This window comes from Pelodiscus sinensis, chromosome 32, assembly GCF_052426305.1.
Source record: "Pelodiscus sinensis isolate ZL-2025 chromosome 32, ASM5242630v1, whole genome shotgun sequence".
Lineage (NCBI taxonomy): Eukaryota > Metazoa > Chordata > Testudines > Trionychidae > Pelodiscus > Pelodiscus sinensis.
The window spans coordinates 10,680,507-10,700,228 of NC_143083.1; the positions used below are offsets into that span (position 1 = coordinate 10,680,507).

The following is a 19,722-nucleotide window of genomic DNA, read 5'->3' on the forward strand; positions in this document are numbered from 1 at the left end:
GGAAGACATAACTTACCGATTACCTGAGCTGGACCAGCGAGGCTCTGATGAGGAAAATCTGGACTCTGAGACATCAGTGAGCACGGAGAGCCTACCAGGGGACCGAATAGGACGGCTGGACACTGAAGGTCAGTATTAAGGTAGTGTGTGCTCTTTTTTTATTACTTCTACATTATTTCAAATTTTACGTATTTTTGTGACATCTGGTCAAAACCAGTCATGTCATTTTACATTTTTCAAGATGCACTTTAACTTCCGTGTCTCTTTTTCTTTAAAGGAACCACATTGTCTGAATTCCAGGGCCATGGTCAGTGCCCCAACATGCCTGCCAAAGTCTCTTGCCAAGGTCCCAGCATTTCTTGTCCACTGGCCTCCACAGTCTCAAATCCATTTACAAGGCACAGACTATCCTCAATGCAGGTTAAAACGAAAGTCCCCTGTCGAAATCCCGTAATGCCCACAGCAAATATAAAACTTCCCTATGGGATTTCCAAACGGACAGAATCCCAGGGAAGAATATTGGCTGCTGTATCCTCTGAGCCAGTGGTGAGACGGAGGGACCGGCCAGCCAGGCGAACTGATAAAATTCACTCTGTGTATGTTGCACAAAGGTCAGTTGTGGTCCAAGCTCAGGAATCTTTGGACGAATATGAACCAACAGCAAAAGTGAAGCGGAGATTTTCAGACCCTTACTCTCACATGTCATGCATAGAGGAATGAAATATTTAAAATTTGGGATTTTTTTTTTTTTTTTAATGAGAACTGTAGCTTTTGGCTCTAATCCGCCTTGGCAGATGATGAACTTGTGCACTTGGCGTAAGCAGTCACCGGACGTGCAGTCGGGAACTCTCAGCACTCTAAGGGTGAAGCAGAGTTGCTTAAAAACAAGGAATATCCTGCTTTTTGTAAACAAAAGCAACTTTGGAGGGTGGAGTAGGCTCTAAAACAGTTTCGGTCACGAAGCAAAATACTGGGACTTGAGTCTGCAAAAAAACCCCAGTTTCTCCTGCTGTGCTGCCTTGTATTTGCTTACGATGGGCTGTAATAGGCCTGACTGAGTTAGTCACTAGGTTTTTCCATATTCCATTTTTTTATGTTTTATGAAAAGTTCTTTTTGTTTACAAAACTGTTAATGTACTTGTCTTAACTGAGACCAAAAACATATCCAAATGTTTATTAATACATTGCACTTTTTAAAAACACGTGTTATCAATGTCCTATTGCTACAATGTCCGCCCTTCTCGAGTGCTCTTGAGTAGAAAGAAGACACTTAATTCTGACCAAAAGTGGATCGGCTTTCTTGAGATTCATGCCTTTTCCCAACACTTCCTTAAAAGGATTTGGAAAGAGTTCTGCAGGGTAAATACCAATCACCAAAGGCGTTGGTTTTCTGAGAGTTCAGTGCTTTGCATACAAGTATAATCACATTGCTCAGTAAATGCAGTTGTCACAGTTGGGCAACTTTGTGCAAGGCTTTGTTCAGCATCTGTTGTGCATCATAGTGCTGCAAAAGTCATCAGGCATGAGCACATGCAAGCACAAACAGCTTCTAAAACTTGGGCCATATGAGTCAACCCCCAGCTCTCCTCTACCAGTGTGAACTGGGAGCATAGATGGGGCAGCAGGCTTTCCGCTGATACGAAGAACTCCATTTGAACACTGCGTACAGATGTGGTCACCTCATCTCAAAAAAGATATATTGGAAAAGGTTCAGAAAAAGGCAACAAAAATGATGAGGGATTTGGAACGGGTTCCATATGAAGAAAGATTAAAAAGACGGACTTTTCAGCTTAGAAAAGAGGAGACTAAGGGAGGTATGATAGAGATCTATAAAATCATGACTGGTGTGTTAAAAAGTTAAAAAGGAAAAATTATTTACTTGTTCCCATAACACAAAAACTAGGGGTCACCAAATGAAATGAATAAGTAGCAGGTTTAAAACAAACAAAGGGAAGTTTTTCTTCACACAGCGCACAGTCAACTTGTGGAACTCCTTGCCAGAGGATGTTGTGAAGACCAGGACTTTAACAGGATTCAAAAAAGAACTAGATAAATTCATGGAGATTAGATCCACCAATGGCTGTTAGCCAGGATGGGTAGGAATGGTGTCCTTAGCCTTTGTTTATCAGAGGCAGGAAATGGATGACAGGAGAGGGATCACATGATGATTACCTGTTCTATTCACTCCCTCTGGGGCATCTGGTATTGGCCACTGTTGGAAGACAGGATACTGGGCTAGATGCACCTTTGGTCTGACCTAATATGGCCATTCTTATGTTCACTTACTGGCTCCATTCAAGAATCCCTTCCAGTCTTCTCATTGCCAAGTATCAAACAATGCATACATGTGTAAAAACAAGGAGTCCTGTGGTACCTTAAAGATTAACAAATGTATTTGGGAATAAGCTTTTGTTGGTATAAAAAAAACCAACCACTTGGTCTCCATGGTTCTGACAAAGTGGGTTTTTACCCATGAAAGATTATGCCCAAATACATCTGCTAGCCTTTGAGGTGCTACATTCTCCTTGTTGTTTTTACAGATATAGACTAACAGGGCTATCCCTGAGACTTGTCACATAAAGGTGTGTAGGAAGATGTGGCTTTTTCCATGGAAAACTTTGAATTTGTACTTTAAATAAGATACATTTTGATTTGGAAATGTTATGGTGCCTCATGGGAATTTTAGTTTGGATGCCTCTGTGCCATGCTCCTAAAGATGTACCATCTCCCATGATATACCAAAGTATCTTGGTGGGAAAAGTCATGCATTACAGCAGTCCCAGCTCTAGTGCTACATGGGAGAAGTAGTTTAGCAGGAGAGCCTGCTCCCGAGAGAAGAATGGATGCACAATTCCCATGTATTTTTTTTCTGCAGATTGCAGCTATTTTTTACAAAAAATAAACGGAAACCCCTATTTTCTGTGCAAACGGTTTTGACAATTGAGTCAGCCACTCCTGCTGCTTAATTATAATTAAAAATGCTGCTGTTGCAATGAGTGGTGAAGGAACAAATGTACCACCTTGTAGTTAGCACAGTTGCTGAGTCAATGGAGACCACACATTGACATAAAAAGGCACTTTAGTAAACACTTTAGTTTGCTGCTCGAAAGCTTAGAGGTGAACTGGAAAATTCAAGCACTGGATTTCACAAACTTTCCAATTAGATGCAGAATGCTGCCATCAGGTAGGTAGGGCATCATGGACAAAATATTTGTTTGTTTTTTTCTTAGCATATGACATAAAATTAATGAGCTTAATTTAAAAAATTGCCTACTGCCTGAGATTAGAACAGGATTAGTCCTGTGATAATGAATACTCTTTTTCTGTACATTGTCAGGCAACCCCGAATACTCATTTTCTGTACACTGTCAGGCAACCCCAAGCACAATTTGAAACAGCTAGTGAGACTCTTCCATATGCCTTGAGAGACTTTTTAATATAGCCAAAATGTGTGTGAAAATTACAATGCCTTTTAGTAGCTGGCCTAACTTCAGCTTGTTATTGCTCACTTCCTGTGGGGTAGTATCACGGCACAGAATAAATCCAGCATGTCTTGCTGAACTTATTGGCTAATACATCAGTGTGTTCATTACTGTACAGCTAGGCATCAATGATCCTAGCCCAAGGTGGTCATAAACTAAAGTGGTCAGACAACGTAAGCCAAGGCACAGTCCAATGGATCAACAGCCAGCGAAAGGTCTACCTTCCACGTATGCCAAGTAATTCTCGGAGGAGGACTGTCTTTTGAAAGTTGTAGTGAAGAGATGTTTTCAAAAGGAATTTGGAGAAATTTAATCTTAAGTTAGGGGAATTATGTAGCTGTTTTGTCACCACGAACAGCCTGCCTCTGAAAAGGTCAGTGATATAGTTAAATGAAACAACGGTTGTAGCTCAAATGTAAACCAATTTCATTGTTAAATCTCTGTAATGTGAGATAAATTATGAGATCAAGGCCTGATTAACGTGCTGGCAAGTGATATTTCCATTCCAACTCATCTGATAAAGTGGGTTTTTCCCACAAAAAGTTCATGATCATAATAGGGATGTTAAATATTAGTTAATTGAATAGTCAGTTAACCTCATGAATGCTTATCGGTTACTCAACTATTCTATAGTCCCTGGGGGTGGGGTTGGCAACCAGTGCAATCCAGCTCCACTCTTGAGGATACCCCTGCCACTCCATGCTGCTGTTTCTGTATCAGAGGCAGCAGTATGGGGTGCCAGGCACGAGCTGCTGCTTGAGGAGACCCAGTTTAAAAACCAGTTCCCTTTGCAGACTGGCTGCCTGTCGCCCCATGCTGCTGCCTCTGATACAGAGGCAGCAGCGCAGGGTGGCAGCAGCCCCTGTTCGGGTAGGTTCTGAACTCCCAGACATGGCGCGAGCCAGAACTGAGCCAGGCTGCCTGCCTGCTTGGTTCCTAATAAACTTTAAAGGCAAAGCCATAGCAGGCTTAGGGCCTGGATCTGGTGCAAGTCTGGGCAGAGCCTACCAAAAAATTTACTGCGGTGGGAATGTGTGTAGTCGATAGCGTTAACAGATAAGCTTTTGCTACTCAGTTAATTGATTCTACTATTACATCCCTAGATCCTATATATATTTGAAGTCTCAAGCGGGGATAGCCAGGTTAGTCTGTAACTTTAAAAACTGAGGACTCCTGTAGCACCTTAGAGACGAAGGAACATATATATGTATTGCTTATGAGCTTTTGTGGCAAAATTCACTCTCAGATGAGAAGGGGGTGGGGTGGGAATGACACAATTATTTTCCACTTTTTACTCATCTGAGCAAGTGGCTTTTCCCTATGAAAGTTCATGAGTCTCTCTCTCTTTCTCTCTCTATATATAGAATCTCGACAGACAGACTAGTGATAGAAATGTAGCCCTGTTAGTCTGGTGTAGCTGAAACAAAAAACAGGACTATGTAGCACTTTGGTAGGTAACATCTTGTTAGTCTTTAAAATGCTACAACGTCCTGGTTTTTGTTACAGACACGACTCTGCTCTTTTTGTTAGTCTCTAAGGTGCTATAAGTCTACTCGCTTTTTTTCAAGTTGCGGGCTCCCGGGCTCCCCCTCTCAGCCTCCTCATGGGCAAATAGTGGGGGGGGCTACTAAAGGCTTTTCCTGCATCGTTCCTCTGCCCCCTGGCCTGTAATGTCCCCGCGCTGCCGCCTGTGGGCCCTGTAACGCCACGTGCAGGCTCCTGGGGGCGGGGAAGCTGCAGAGGCTCCTCCCCTTCCCCCACGTGCCGCCGCGGGCTCCAGCAGCCTCTGGCCCTGCGGCGCCCCGCCCCTCCACAGCGTGCCTGGTGGGCGGAAGCGCCCCGCCCTGCCACGTGGGCGGGACTCGGAAGTGTTCGCGCGGCGGGCGGCTTCCGCTTCCGGGTCGGAGCGATGGCGGCCCCTCGGCTGGAGCTGAACCTGCGGCGGCTGCTGAGCCGCTGCGAGGCGCTGGCGGCCGATAGGCGGGAGCCGGACGAGTGGCGGCTGGAGAAGGTGCCGGGATCGGCCCCGCGTCCCCCGCCCGGGGCTCGCAGCGATCTCCGGCCCGGGGCGGGGCTGGGCTCCGCTGGAGGCGCCGGCGTTGCCAGGGATGCGGAGCGGGACCCGCTTGGCTCGCGCTGCGCGTCCCCGTGAGCGCCCCGCGCGGCTCGGGACTTGCCTCAGAACGTGTCGCGGAGACCAGGCGGGTTCCCGCAGGGCCCTGGTCACCCTCCCGCGCTCCTGTGGGAAGAGCAGAGGCCCCCGCTCAGTCAGCTCGGCTGCTGGAGAGAAATCCCTGGAGTGTCCGGTCTCTGGATACTTTCCTGGGAGAGGGTCTGTTCCCTGCCAGTGTCTCCTAGAATAGTGATAGAAACGCGGCGTGTGAGTCTGGTGTAGCTGAAACAAAACACAGGACAATGTAGCACTTTAAAGACTAACAAGATGGTTTATTAGGTGATGAGCTTTCGTGGGCCAGACCCACTTCCTCAGATCAAATAGTGTCACAGCCATAGATACCAACCCTCTTCTGTTATGAAATTTGATTTGTCCTTTTCATGTGTGTTCATTTTTTTTAATTGTATCCTTTGGTATCTATGGTTGTGACAATTTTCTTCCACTATTTGATCTGAGGAAGTGGGTCTGGCCCACGAAAGCTCATCACCTAATAAATCATCTTGTTAGTCTTTAAAGTGCTACATAGTCCTGTTTATAGTATCTCCTGTGACTGAACTGTCCAGAGTTGTGGGTAGGCTCCTATATTTGGTTTCCTTGGCTAGAGCTCAGTCTTTCTGACTGGCAGATACTGTTTAGCTTTACTGAGGTGGATCTAATATAGGGATCGTTGAACCTGATATTGAAGCAGAATTTTAAAACCAGGTCTCATTTTCTCTTCAAGATTTCTCAAGTTTTATTCAGGGAGAGTTGTCAAATGTGAGGAAGATTTTTTTTTTAACATATGCAGTATTCTAATACTGTTATCCCAGGATATTAGTGAAACAAGTGGAGGAGGTAGTAGGGATATTAAACTGTGTTTAATCAACTAATGGAATTTCCTGGCGGCCTTAATATATTTAAAAAACACAAGCACAGCAGTGGGGAGGGAATGGGCACAAGCCAGGAATCAGCTGATTCCCTGATCGCCTGGTCCCCCGCTACACCTCTGCCTCGCTTTCAAGCCACCTCCCCCCAGCTCCTGCTCTCCCTTCCCCCCACCCTCCCATAGAGGCTGCAGGGGGGAAGCGACTAGTTGCTACATCCCTATGAGGTGGTATCTTTTATTGGATCAGCTTCTGTTGGTGAGAGACAAACTTTTGTGATTACACAGAGCTTTTCTTCAAGTTTGAGATGCTTCCTCTCTTGTGTGTGTCATCACCAGAAACTGGTCCAATAAAAGATATTACCTCACCCGCTCAGTGTCCCAGATTTCTTTGTTAGATCGTTGTTTGACTTTCTTCACTGTAGTGTTTCACTTGCACTTCCATAAACTTATTGAATGTTGGCCTCAGAATAGTCTGATTTACTGTGAACTTGACTGTTGTGAATAGGATTTAAAGAATCTTTGTTTAATCATCTTGACTCTGGCCGCTGGAGGTCACTCTTATGCCACATACATGGATCTTATATAGGAACCCTGTTGTGATTGCCAGACTACCTGCTTTTATATGAGGAGATAAAGGATCGGAGTTAGGGCAATCCTGCTCTCCAAAAACCATCTTGCCATCCCTGACAGGCAATTCTGTGCCCCAGTGTAAGGAAGAATATTCTGAAATGTGTGCATCCTGTATCATTAATACACATATACACCTTGCATGTCAGTCCTCAGTTTGCCCAATGAGATATGTTACTGTTCTATGGAAGCAAAGGGACATATAAAAATAGCATCTAGGAACCTCTGGTTTATGCTGTAAGTCATACCACTGTTATCTTGTAGCTTGTGGTATAACAATATAATATATTATATATAATATTTAACAGGAAACTTGGATATGGCAGAGATGCTCAATGACGACTTTGTTTAGGTCTTCACTGAGAAGTCTGAAGGAACACTTAACATAGTGAATGCTAGTGGGAAGGGGGTAGTTTTAGAAGGTAAAATAAAAAAAGAACAAGTTAAAAATCACCTAGAAAAGTTAGATGCTTGCAAGTCACCAGGGCCTGATGAAATGCATCCTAGAATACTCAAGGAGCTGATAGCTAGAGGCTCAGATACCTCCTCTATCATCTTTGGAAAATCATGGGAGACAGGAGAGATTCCAGAGGACTGGAAAAGGGCAAATATAGTGCCCATCTATAAAAAGGGAAATAAGAATAACCCAGGAAACTACAGACCAGTTAGTTTAACTTCTGTGCCAGGGAAGATAATGGAGCAAGTAATTAAGGAAATCATCTGTAAACACTTGGCAAATGGCAAGGTGATAGCGAACAGCCAGCATGGATTTGTAAAGAACAAATCATGTGAAACCAATCTGATAGCTTTCTTTAATAGGATAACGAGTCTTGTGGATAAGGGAGAAGCGGTGGATGTGATATACAGTAAAACTCTGATGGTCCGGCATCTGATGGTCCGGTACTCCTGATGGTCCGGCACCATCAGGAACCCGGAAGTGCTCCGGGCAGCCGGACCATTGGAGCTGCTCTGCCCCCAGGTTCCCCAATTCAGCCGCTGCTAAAACTGACCAGCGGCTGAATCGGGGAAGCCGGGGGCAGAGCAGCTGGGGCACTGCCGGGTTGGTCCCATAGCACTGCCCTTCGGGGCTGCGGAACCCAACCCAGCAGCGCCCCAGCTGTCCCCGATTCAGACGCTGCTGAAACTGACCAGCAGCTGACTCCAGGAAGCCCGAGGCAGAGCTGCTCTGCCCCGGGCTTCCTGGAGTCAGCCCCTGATCAGTTTCAGCAGCGGCTGACTTGGGGACACCTGGGACAGAGCAGCTGGGGTGCTGCCAGGTTGGTCCAGTAGCGCCGAGGGGCGGCGCTGCGGAACCCAACCCAGCAGCACCTCAGCTGCTCTGCCCCAGGCGTCCCCAAGAGCAGCTGGGGTGCTGCCGGGTTGGTCTCGCCGTGCCAAGGGTCGGCGCTACCGGACCAACCCGGCAGCACTCCAGCTGCTCTGCTGCAGGCTTCCCCGATTCAGGCGATGCTGAAACTGACCAGCAGCGGCTGAATCAGGGACGCCTGGGGCAGAGCCGGACTATTGGAAAGGGGGGCTATGAGAGGTCTGGGGTGGCATCTCCCCCACCCCATCCCAGACTCCTCATAGTCCCCCTTCTGATAGTCTGGCAAATCTGATAATCCAGCACCCCCTGGGTCCTAAAGGTGCCGGATTATCAGAAGTTTACTGTGCCTAGACTTTAGTAAGGTGTTTGATACGGTCTCACATGTTATTCTTATCAATAAACTAGGTAAATACAACTTAGATGGGGCTACTATAAGGTAGTTATTAATAGTTCACAATCCTGCTCGAAAAGCATAACAAGTGGGGTTCCTCAGGGGTCTGTTTTGGGACCGGCTTTGTTCAATATCTTCATCAACGATTTAGATATTGGTATAGAAAGTACGCTTATTAAGTTTGCAGATGATACCAAGCTGGGAGGGGTTGCAACTAATCTGGAGGATAGGGTCTTAATTCAAAATGACCTGGATAAATTGGAGAAATGGTCTGAGATAAATAGGATGAAATTTAATAAAGACAAATGCAAAGTGCTCCACTTAGGAAGGAACAATCAGTTTCATACATGCAGAATGGGAAGTGACTGTCTGGGAAGGAGTATGGCAGAAAGGGATCTAGGGGTTATAGTGGACCACAAGTTGAATATAAGTCAGCGGTGTGATGCTGTTGCAAAGAAAGCAAACATGATTCTGGGATGCATTAACAGCTGTGTTGTGAGCAAGATATGAGAAGTCATTCTTCCGCTCTACTCTGTACTGATTAGGCCTCAATTGGAGTATTGTGTCCAGTTCTGGGCACTGCATTTCAAGAAAGATGTGGAGAAATTGGAGAGGGTCCATAGAAGAGCAACAAGAATGATTAAAGGTATAGAGAACATGACCTATGAGGGAAGGCTGAAGGAATTGGGTTTGTTTAGAAAAGAGAAGATTGAGGGGGGACATGGTAGCAGTTTTCAGATATCTAAAAGGGTGTCATAAGGAGGAGGGAGAAAACTTGTTCATCTCGGCCTCTGTGGATAGAACAAGTAGCAATGGGCTTAAACTGCAGCAAGGGAGGTTTAGGTTGGACATTAGGAAAAAGTTCCTAACTGTCATGATAGTCAAACACTGGAATAAATTGCCCAGGGAGGTTGTAGAATCTCCATCTGTGGTGATATTTAAGAGTAGGTTAGTGAGATAAATGTCTATCAGGGATGGTCTAGACAGTATTTGGTCCTGCCATGGGGACTGGACTCGATGACCTCTTGAGGTCCCTTCCACTCCTAGTATTTTATGATTTTATGGTTCTGTGAATATAATAATATGGAGATATACCATCTCGTAGAACTGAAAGGGTCCTTAAGAGGTCATCGAGTCTAGTCCCCTACCCTCATAGCAGGACCAAGTACTATTCAAGGCTTTGAAGTGTGAGTTCCTGTTTGAAGTATGTATGTGGTACTTCATAAGGCACAAAAGCCTTTGCTTAGAGATACAATTTCTTGGCTTACAGATAGATGAGCCTCACCTGGGAATTATTTGGTGCCACATCATGATTTCTACCGTTGTAATAAATAAAGCAGACAGCTGTAAGAACGTGCACGCTATTCAGGCTGTTGCTAGAATTCCCCTTTTGAGGAGGAGTTCTAAGATTTGGGAAGAAACTTCAAAGAAATCTCTTTCCAGCTTGGATCTTATTCCAGGCTTTGTCCTTGGGCAGTGTATGCAGGAGACTTCTTAGAGCCAGGAGTGCAGGTGTCGTTTCTCTCGTGCAGCTGTTCCTCTGTAGTCTCCTCACATTGCACCTGAGAACCCAGAGAGCTGCCTCTTGGATCCTGTCTTTGTAATTGGCCTTCCACTTCAGGTTTTTTCCTTTGTTTTGTCAGTTCCTTTCCAGGCATGTGAATTCCTGTTCATTCACTGCCGCAGGAGCACAGTAATAGGGTGTACTGGATGGAAACTGGGCATGGGCATGTCTCAGCAGGAAATGCAAAGGGATGGTGTCTAGGGATACAAGTGGTTAACCCCCCCTTCCTCCCTTTAGTCAATTCACTGGTTAAACAATAAAATGGGATTTTACATCCCCTAATGGTATCCCATGTGGCCATGACTGCAGCCAGATGGGCATCTAACTTGCCTAGTTCGGTTTCTATTGACTGCTCTCCTCTGTCAGTTGTACTATGTGGGAGGCTGTTAATGGAAACAAAAAGTGCAGAGAGCTATGGACTTTTAGGGCAGTCATTAGTCTGGTCAGAGAGCTGTGGAACTCCACCCTGCTGCTTGGAAGCAGAACCTTATTTTAAGGCCTTACAACTCACAGTATCCAAACTTACTGACAAAATGCCTTAATCGTGAAGTGAAGATGTTATGACACTTGTCCCCTTAGATTTGAACTATTCAGTGGAACATCTGGTGGTTGGAATAGGGAACTGGGGATTACTTTCGCCTACTACACCATCAGGGTGCCAGTCTTCAGCTGCCTTCTACCCACATGCCAAAACCTAGCAGCATTCACAATACAGGTGTGTACTCTCCATACAAAAGTGTGGCAGTAAAACCTTTGCCACCATGAAAAATTAATAACCGAAGGAATCTTGTACTGACTGCATTGTTCATTTTCATAAGAAATTCAGTAACCCCACTCCCTTGCTTCCAATCTACACGACATTGCAGAATCTTCCAAGGCTAGGAGGGATGATTGGGATAATTTATTCTGCATTATAGTACTTAGAAACCAGAGGGCTTCTCAGCAACATTCCAGTCCAGTTTGCTGCAAATTCCATTATTGGGGGGAAGGAGAGAGAATCTTGGATTCTAAAGGGTTTTTTCCAGTTTAAAAAAAAATCAATGTCTGAATATTTGTACTTGCTAATATTGCTACTTAGACACACTGACTGTGTCTGAAGGATTAAGAGTATTTTCAGTGCATGTTGGGAGTACTTCATAAGAATGGTCATACTGGGTTAAACTAAAGGTCCATCTAGCCCAGCACCCTGTCTTTTTTTAACAGTGGCTAGTGCCCCTGAGGCAAAGAACAGAACAGGTAATCACTAAGTGATCCATCCCCTGAAACCCATTCCCATCCTCTGGCAAACAGAGGCTAGGACCATCTTCCCTGCACATCCTGACTAACAGCAATTGATGGACCTAAAAGCTCTACAAATTTATCTAGTTCTTTTGTGAATCCTGTTATAGCCTTGGCCTTCACAGCATCCTCTGGCAAGGAGTTCCACAGGTTGATTATGCGTTGTGTGAAGTAATACTTCCTTTTGTTTTAAACCTACTGCCTATTAATTTATTTTGGTGACCTCCCCCTTCCCCCCCCCTTCCAGTGTTATGAGAAGGCATAAATAACACTCTCTTGTTTATTTTCTCCAGCACTACATATGTTGGTGCAGTCAATTTGTTTTCTGTATGTAGCCCATGGTCCTTCTAGACAACATGTGTGTTCAGCACAGCAATAATGGAGGAGAAACTCTTTATAAATCTTGTGAAAGCACAGAAGTTGGCAGGGAGCCTCGAGGACAGGGCATAGCACCTGAAACTTGCTAACTCAGTTTCTTGCTGCTTAGATTTCAAGCTGGTGGCTGCTATTCTTGGAGGCTTTTTCCATTTGTGGGAAGGAAATTTTTGGTTTGAGAGTCCAATAGTATGTCTTGTGAGCCTGCCATTACATGGGGGGAAGGTGTTGGGAGTATCCTATAGTACTTAATTCGTAAGTGCCATTGATGGACCTGCTAGAGTCTGCATTTCCTCTCATTGGAGGATACGACAGAGGCTCTAAAGTGTGTGTTTGAGAGTCTGGGGGATACAGCTTCATACAGCTGCTTTTAAAAACAAGTCACATTCCGTAGGTAAAAAGAATGCTGGATGATGCTTCCTCCAAAAACAGTGACAATTATCATTAGTGCTTTATAGCTGCACAGTCTTTAGCGTTTACCCCATGGCTCCCTGATAACCCTAACTCTTACAACTGTCTGGGTTTTTTTTTAGTATGTCGGTGCCCTTGAAGAGATGCTCCTCGCATTAAAGAAACACTCCAGGTGAGATGCTGTCTCTGAGACGGAGAGTAGAAGGAAATTGTGTATGTGCTTTTTCAAGTACAGGCAGTCCCCGGGTTACGTACAAGATAGGGACTGTGGGTTTGTTCTTAAGTTGAATTTGTATGCAAGTCGGAACTGGTACATATTGTAGGGGGAACTCTAGCCAAACATTTCTCCAGAGCTCAGTTTTATTCTCCCACACCTCACTTCCCTCAGTCCTTTATTCTCAAGATGAAGTGTCTGCTGAGAAAAGCCACTCTGCGTCTCCCTGGTCTGCTGTGGGAGCGCTAGCTTGGCGTGTCCCTGGTCTGCTGGGGGGAAGCAGCTAGTGCGGGGTTGCCTCACCCCGTTTGTAAGTAGGGATCTGATGTAAGTCGGATCCATGTAACCCGGGGACTGCCTGTAATCTGTTAGGTGGGAAATAAACCCATCCCAGGGACACGGAAGCTGTAGGACACTCGGGGCTGGGGTGATTGCCGAATGGTTTGTGGGTGCCCTTTGTAGTGGTAGCCCTGAAGCCTCACTTAGCTCTGTGAGGTTTTCTGCTGTTGTGAATAGTGGTGAAGACAGCCCTACATAGCAGGAGCAGTCAAAGGCTCGCTTATGACCTGAGCCCCACTGTGCTGCACAAACCCACAGAAAGACATGGCCCCAGCACCAAAGCCCTTAGCCATCTGTCCAGACAAGCTATACTGGTAGCGCAGAAGCGTCAGATGTTTTACTGTTTTAATGTCCCCTGCACTCTGTCATGCCCATGGAAATACAAGTGTCACCAGAAAAGGTGCAGTGTTCACAGCAAGCTAGAAACCACCGCTCCCCTTTCCCCCCCGCCCCACTTACCATCCCTACCTGCTGCATCCCAGCCCTACAAAGGCCATTTTGAGAGTCGATCTCTCTGCCCAGTTCAGTCTGGTGTCCTTCAGAAATTGAGTGAGGGGTGTCTGCTGGACGATGCTTCCTTGATCTCTCGACTGTTCCATGTGCATGTGACTTCCTGGCGTGCTGGCAATAGGAATTACTGACTCCTGGCTTTCGTGGTTTCTTTTGACTCTTGCAGCAAGCCTGCCCCTGAACTGCTGAATGAATACTCCCGCAAAGTGAACTTCTTAAAGGGGTTGTTAGAAGCTGAAAAATTGGTAAGAACCTTGTGTCCTGCCTGACGTGACTTACAGAATATTTGTTTGGTTCTGGTCCATCTCTGTGCCACATCTCAAAGCACATCTTAGTCATCTTAGTGCACCCAGGCACAATCTTTCCCTCAAAATCAGGAGCGAGTATATTTTGGGGACCTGTAGTCTATTAAAGGCTTGATGTTTAGAGTTACAAATTCTTCTCTCCCCTCCTCACTGCTCAGAGAACAACTTGGAAGGCAAATGGTTCTTCTTGGCTTCAGGGTCTCCCTTTAGCCTTTGACCTTTTGTGGGGCAGGCTGTCTTTGTTCAGTGTGGTTTCCCTTTGTACAGTGCTGTGTATGTCCACTGAGCTGTGGACTACAGACAAGCTGGGCAGCAGTTAAGCTGGATTGAGTCTGTGCTGTCGTCTTCTCACCCTCCATTCTGTTGGAAGTAGCAGCAGAAGAGCTCCAGGTTCATTCACTAGCCTCCTCTGCAGAGCAAAAGATTAATTTGGCCCTCTCTTTATAGTCATCATCAGCAGAAAAGGCCCTGGCCAATCAGTTCCTGGCCCCTGGCCGAACTCCCACCACAACCAAAGAGCGAACCCCAGCTACTAAAATGGTTCATCTGCAGACTAAGGCTCGCTACACGGGCAGGATGAGGAGTGAGCTGCTTGGTACCGTAAGTTTATGTTCTGCTGCTGGCCTGTCACAGCTGATACCTCTTACATTAGCCCCAACCACCTGCTCCCCTAGCCCTCCCCTCCCAACCTGAAACTGGCCTGGTTCATAGGGGCTCCTGGGAGTGACAGTGCCTAGTAGCAGTGCTCAGCCATCTAGTTCCAGCGTGGGGGGTAGGAGCAGAGCCAAGGGGAATCCTGTAGCCTCTGGCGAAATAGAATCTCTCCAAAACATGTTCAAGTACTGAGCTCTGAGGCCCTGTGGAGAGAAGTTACAACCAACCCTCTCCCCAGGACGGCACAGACTCGCCTGTCTTCAGAGGGCAGAGTCACAATTAGGAGCCTGGCCTGTCTTCAACTTTTGTGCTAGACTCTTGGAGAGCCAGCCCCTGCTACGTTGTGTTGGATTTTCTCATCGGAAATGTTGGCCACAGAGGATACTCTAGGGCATGGGGGGGGGGGGAGGGCAACAGGATATTCTAGGGCATGGTGGGGTGGCAACAGGATATTCTAGGGCACGGGGGTTGCTTGATTCAAGACTGCGGGTCATTTCCTCTGTGCGTGTGTAATTTTACTGTTTCTCTCTCCTTTCGCCGCCTCCTCTGTGTTCCCAGGATCCCTTGTCAGTCAGTGGTAAGTGTGTATCAAAGCAGATGGCTGGAATATGTTGGGGAGGAACAAAGCGTGTTGCATCTGGCCTGACAAGCCAGAGCATGCTGGCTTTTTAGTAGTCTGCTAGCCTGGGACTCTGCTAATGAAATATCAGATAAATCAAGTCAAGCAACTAAAAGCCTCTGCCTGGTTACGGTAGCTCCCAGGGTGGATCAGATACCAGTTGTGCTAAGTTCTGTACAGCTGAAGTCTCTGCTCTGAACAATTTACAAATCTAGAATAGGACTTGAAACAGCAGCCAGTCTGTAGCGTTACCTTCATCCTCACCCTGCCATAGCAAGATCGCTTGCCCCCAGGAGCTAGCAGCATTCGGCATTTGAGTCCATGTAATATTAACCCTTCTGAATGTATGAATTAATAATCCTCGCTGCTCTGTACCTGGAGATGTTAGTGGGTGGTTCTGTTAGCCACCTTAGTAGCTGGTGCCAGGCCAGTCTGGAGTTCTGGTAGTAGAGCTGAGACGCTGTCACTTGCATTCTATCTCAGCCCTGGGTTTGTGTCTCCTTCCTTTCCATTGGGTGTAGTTGTGACACTGCATGACACTAGAGCATGATGTCTTGCCTCCTATTGAGGAGCAGGCTTTGTAAACCCTTTCTACCCACGGCAGAAACTCAGACAGATCTAAACTTCTGCACCCCATCCCTAGACCCGTTACAGAGTCTTTAGTTTTGTTTCTGCAGTTTTCAGTTATACCTGCTTTAAGTTCCTGGTGCAGAAGCTTTTCACAAGGGATCCAGGCCGGGATGTTTATCATCTGCTAAAATACAATCTTTGTTTTCCAGAGTCCGAGGAGCTAAACTTAAGGAAACGGAAGTAAGTCACAGTTCAATATTTTGACTCTTTGTAATCGGGAAGCAAGGGCCTTTGACTCTTAAATGTACTTCATTCTCTCAGCGTGAAAAGTTTTAATGCCCATTTGTAGAAGCCCCAACCGTGAATGGTTTGTTAGCTATTCTAACAAACTGCTGCTCTGACTCCTCTGGCCATCTCCTCAGGTCTGTGTGACTCTGACATCGTCTAACGGTGATCTACGCACCACTGCAAATGGTCCAGGAGAGCTGAGTCCTAAATCTCCTCCCTTGTGCTCTGCAGGGGTCTTGGACCTGAAGAGAAGCAGTCAGCAGCTGAGCTCGATGCCGTGCTAGACCATCATCGCAGCGTGCAGGAGAAGCTGGCTGAAGAAATGCTGAGTTTAGCTCGCAACCTCAAAAACAACACCCTGGCGGCACAGAACGTTATTAAACAAGATAACCAGGTAGCGTGGATGGCAGTGCAAGAAACTCTCAGTATTGCAACGCATAACCCTAATGTGCCCAGGTGTGAGGGCCACTGTAATGTCTGTAACTTAATTCTAAATATGCGTAGGACTGGGATGGGGTTTGCTGGAAGGACTTGTCCTCCTCCATAGCACAACTGATCCTTACTCTAGACCCTTTAGTTTTGTAATAAATAGCCAAAACTTTCCCACCTGGATGCCTGATGTAAAAGTGGTGTGACTCTCAGGTGCTGAACATCCACAGACCGCTGGTGGCGGTGGCAGTGGCAGGCACTTGACATTTTTTGTATTTTTATCAGATAGTCGACACACTAGTCGGGTAGTCGCTTCCCTCCCTATCCCTCCCCTCCATCAGAAAGAGGCAGCAAGGGGGGGACAGAGAGGAAGGGGTGCTTCAAAGCAGCAGTGCCACGTGGAGCCTGGGCTCAGCTGGGGACTCCCCGCTGAGCCCTGGCTCCATGCGGCACTACTGCTTTGAAACACCCATGGAGCCTGATGCTGGGCTCCCTGTAGCATTTCAAAGCAGCAGTGCCACATGGAGCTCGGGGTCAGCGGTGGAGTCAGAGTCCCCAGCTGATCCCAGGCTCCATGTGGCTCTGCTGCGGGGAGCATAGGGCCAGCGGAGGACTACTTGAGTCCCCTGCTGGCCCTGTGCTCCCTGCAGAGCTTTTGCCTTTGAAGTGTGGCAACAGCCCCGGAACTGTTCCTATACTTCAAAGGCAGGAGGTGCCGTTATCGACTAATCGAATAGTCTATGCAAATTGCATTGACTATTCGATTAGCTAATTAATTGAAATGTTACATCCCTAATTGAAATTTTACATCCCTAATTTTTTGACAATCAGAACACTTTTACTTAGGCTCCCCTAAAGCCACGTGTAGGCACCCATCTTTAACGACTCAGGTTTGTGAACTGCTGAGTCTGGTATTTATGGCTGGCCTGATCATCTCTTCTCCATTGTTGAAATAGGGCTTCTTCTGTTTAGGCTGCATCAACACAATTTGGCTTAATCAATGACACAGACCAAGATGCCTCCTTCGAATCAACTCTGACTTACACCTGGCTCTTTGTTTGTTCCCTAGACTTTATCTCACTCTCTCAGGATGGCCGACCAGAACTTTGAGAAGCTGAAGGATGAGTCTGAGCGCCTTGAGCAGCATGCAAAGAAGTCTGTCAACTGGCTGCTCTGGATAATGTTAATTGTAGTTTGTTTTATTTTTATTAGCATGATCCTCTTTATCCGAATTTTCCCTAAACTCCGATAACTCCCACAGCATGCAGGAGCAATGGGGGGGAAAGCTAGGCAGTCCATGATACTCTGTTCATTCCCAGCAAGTCTCTCTGACCCGTTTGGTAAGCACTCACTCTCAGGCACAGAGCTGACTCTTGACCATGTGCTGAAGGGGGTCGGCAGATGCCTGGTCTTCCATCCTTCCCTTGTGCCTGTGCTGGAGTTGGTGGGACACCTCATGATAGCCTGCCTGAGTCGGGTCCGTCTGTGTCCGTTTGCTTAGCTGATAAGGTGGCTTGTTTCTTGAGAAAGAAAGTGCAATAAAGATGGCACTTCAGAGGCATGCCCCTAGACACGGGTCCTTCCAGGTGTCTAAGATCTGCTGTCTGCTTGTGACGTGGCTAAGCACATGCTACGGTTCCTCTATAAGGGAGTTTACCTTCGTCGGAGCAGTATGCAGCTGATGGATTGAAGATCATGTTTGCTCTTTAGAAATCCACCAACTTTAACAGGGTCCTTACTGCAGTTATGTGGCAGCAGCTTTGTTGAGTGGGCAAGAAGGAAAATTCACAGCTTTGGCCTCCTGCCGATTGGACACTAGTCATTGAAATCACCTGGAGTTATGGGAGAAGATGGAGGTTGGAATCACCTAGTTTGGGAAGCTTAAACAAATCAACTCCTCCCTTCTTACTGTCGCAAACGCTGACATCCCAATGAAGTACAGAGTGCGTCCTGTACCTTCCTTCCATCCCTTCGGGAAGCAGCTGATGCTGGCTGTTCAGCCCTAACCATGCAGTGTACTCTTCAGACCCTACTGACCGATGCATCTTGTTGCTTTTCTGTAAAATGAGTCACGGAAGTCGGTCTCTCATTAAATAAGATGTTTACTTAATGAAAAAATCAGCCAGTACCCTTTGAGCTAGGCTGATTTGTTTGAGTTGTTTAAATCTTCTCCTCTCTCTAGTGGAAGAAACTTTGAAGTTTTAAGCCACCTTCTGCTCTTGATGAAGTGCTGTCTTGCTGTACTGAGTGAAAGAATGGTGTAATTTTAAAAGCAGAAGTACAATAAACTGCCAGCTTTCACCTCAGTTTAAACCATTTTCCCTATTACCAAGGGTTACAGTTGGTATTGTGTATATTACAGGTTGAACCTCTCTCATCTGGCACCCTGGGGACCAGACAGGTTCTGAACGAGAGTTTTCCGAACCGCAGGAGGTCAATGTTTTTTTAGCAGCTTTACAATGCTTTCACTGTGCTTTTAGAGGACATTGAGGGGTACATTAGAGTTAAATAACAGCACAGAACACTGAGAGCTAGGACTGGTGGCTGTAAACAAACTTTATGGGGCCGTGGGAAACTTGGCCAAACCCATGAAAAGCGGACATCTGGCTAAGTAAAATCGTTCTGGATGACAGATGTTTCTGAATAACAGTTCTGGACAAGAAAGATTCAACCTGTACTGTCTGTTGGCACAAGTTCATATTGGTTTTAGACTTGTCACTGTCTGACTTTTTTCATAGCTAGAACCAACTGCCATCTTCTCTCTCTCTAGCAAGTGGTGCACAGTACTATACTGCAGCTGCTGGGATGATAAGTATTCCTGCAGATCACGTAGCTGCAAGAGCAAATCCATCCAATGTAGAACGTGTGCCTTGTAACGTCAGACACATCCTCCTCAATGACATCACATTGGAAGGAAGCTGACCCTGTTCCAAACTCCTTCCTTCTTCTGGTGCCTCTCCGAGGAAAGCTGAAAAGTGCTGGCTTCCTCATAGTCGGACAGGGCTGCTCAAGTTTGGAAGCCCCTGGGGCCACAACTCTCAGCACATGCCGAGGGGCACAATTAAAGTGTGGTTACATATACAAACAAATATATATGCAAACAGCTTCTTTCACACTGACAGGCATGAATACAAGGGACTTCACACAATGCCCCAGTACTCCTGGCCCCTCCTCCTTTGGGGCTATAACTGCCGACACCCTGTACCCCTCTGTTCCAGCCAGCCAGCTTGCGTCTTTCAGTGCTCACCCCGCGTGGGAGACACCTCTCCATGTTCAAAGGATCCTACCTGCAAGCTGTATC

The 19,722-nt window shown here is 46.4% G+C and overlaps 2 protein-coding genes across 8 annotated transcripts in view; both read left to right on the top strand.

The window, feature by feature from the left end:
- Positions 1-1,202, top strand: part of MYO9B (myosin IXB) — an 88,200-nt gene extending 86,998 nt beyond the window's left edge. For 5 of the 6 annotated variants that reach the window (XM_089774921.1, XM_075902962.2, XM_075902964.2 and 2 more), the window contains 2 exons: positions 1-128; positions 278-1,202. In XM_089774921.1, coding sequence (XP_089631047.1) covers positions 1-128; positions 278-720 — 571 coding nt within the window. In that variant the 3' untranslated portion in view covers positions 721-1,202. Of the gene's footprint in view, positions 141-277 lie in introns of all 6 variants that reach the window. The other variant, XM_075902966.2, reaches the window with a different exon arrangement.
- A 4,132-nt stretch (positions 1,203-5,334) lies between these two features.
- USE1 (unconventional SNARE in the ER 1) lies at positions 5,335-18,727 on the top strand. 2 transcript variants are annotated; one of them, XM_075902961.2, is made up of 9 exons: positions 5,355-5,493; positions 11,009-11,144; positions 12,616-12,665; positions 13,723-13,801; positions 14,309-14,461; positions 15,074-15,092; positions 15,914-15,944; positions 16,224-16,386; positions 17,491-18,727. In XM_075902961.2, the coding sequence occupies exons 3-9, from the start codon at positions 12,637-12,639 to the stop codon at positions 17,671-17,673; spliced, it is 657 nt and encodes a 218-aa protein (XP_075759076.1). In that variant the 5' UTR covers positions 5,355-5,493; positions 11,009-11,144; positions 12,616-12,636; the 3' UTR covers positions 17,674-18,727. The 2 variants fall into 2 exon arrangements, with proteins under 2 accessions (XP_075759075.1, XP_075759076.1); XM_075902960.2 differs by lacking the exon at positions 11,009-11,144 and having other exon boundaries at positions 5,335-5,493.
- Positions 18,728-19,722: the final 995 nt, after the last annotated feature.

Excerpts from the sequence above, each read along its gene's own strand:
- USE1 (XM_075902960.2), top strand. The coding sequence starts at position 5,392 with ATGGCGGCCCCTCGGCTGGAGCTGAACCTGCGGCGGCTGCTGAGCCGC. Across the intron at positions 5,494-12,615 it reads ACGAGTGGCGGCTGGAGAAG|TATGTCGGTGCCCTTGAAGA; the intron begins GTGCCGGGATCG and ends GTTTTTTTTTAG. Across the intron at positions 16,387-17,490 it reads TTATTAAACAAGATAACCAG|ACTTTATCTCACTCTCTCAG; the intron begins GTAGCGTGGATG and ends TTTGTTCCCTAG.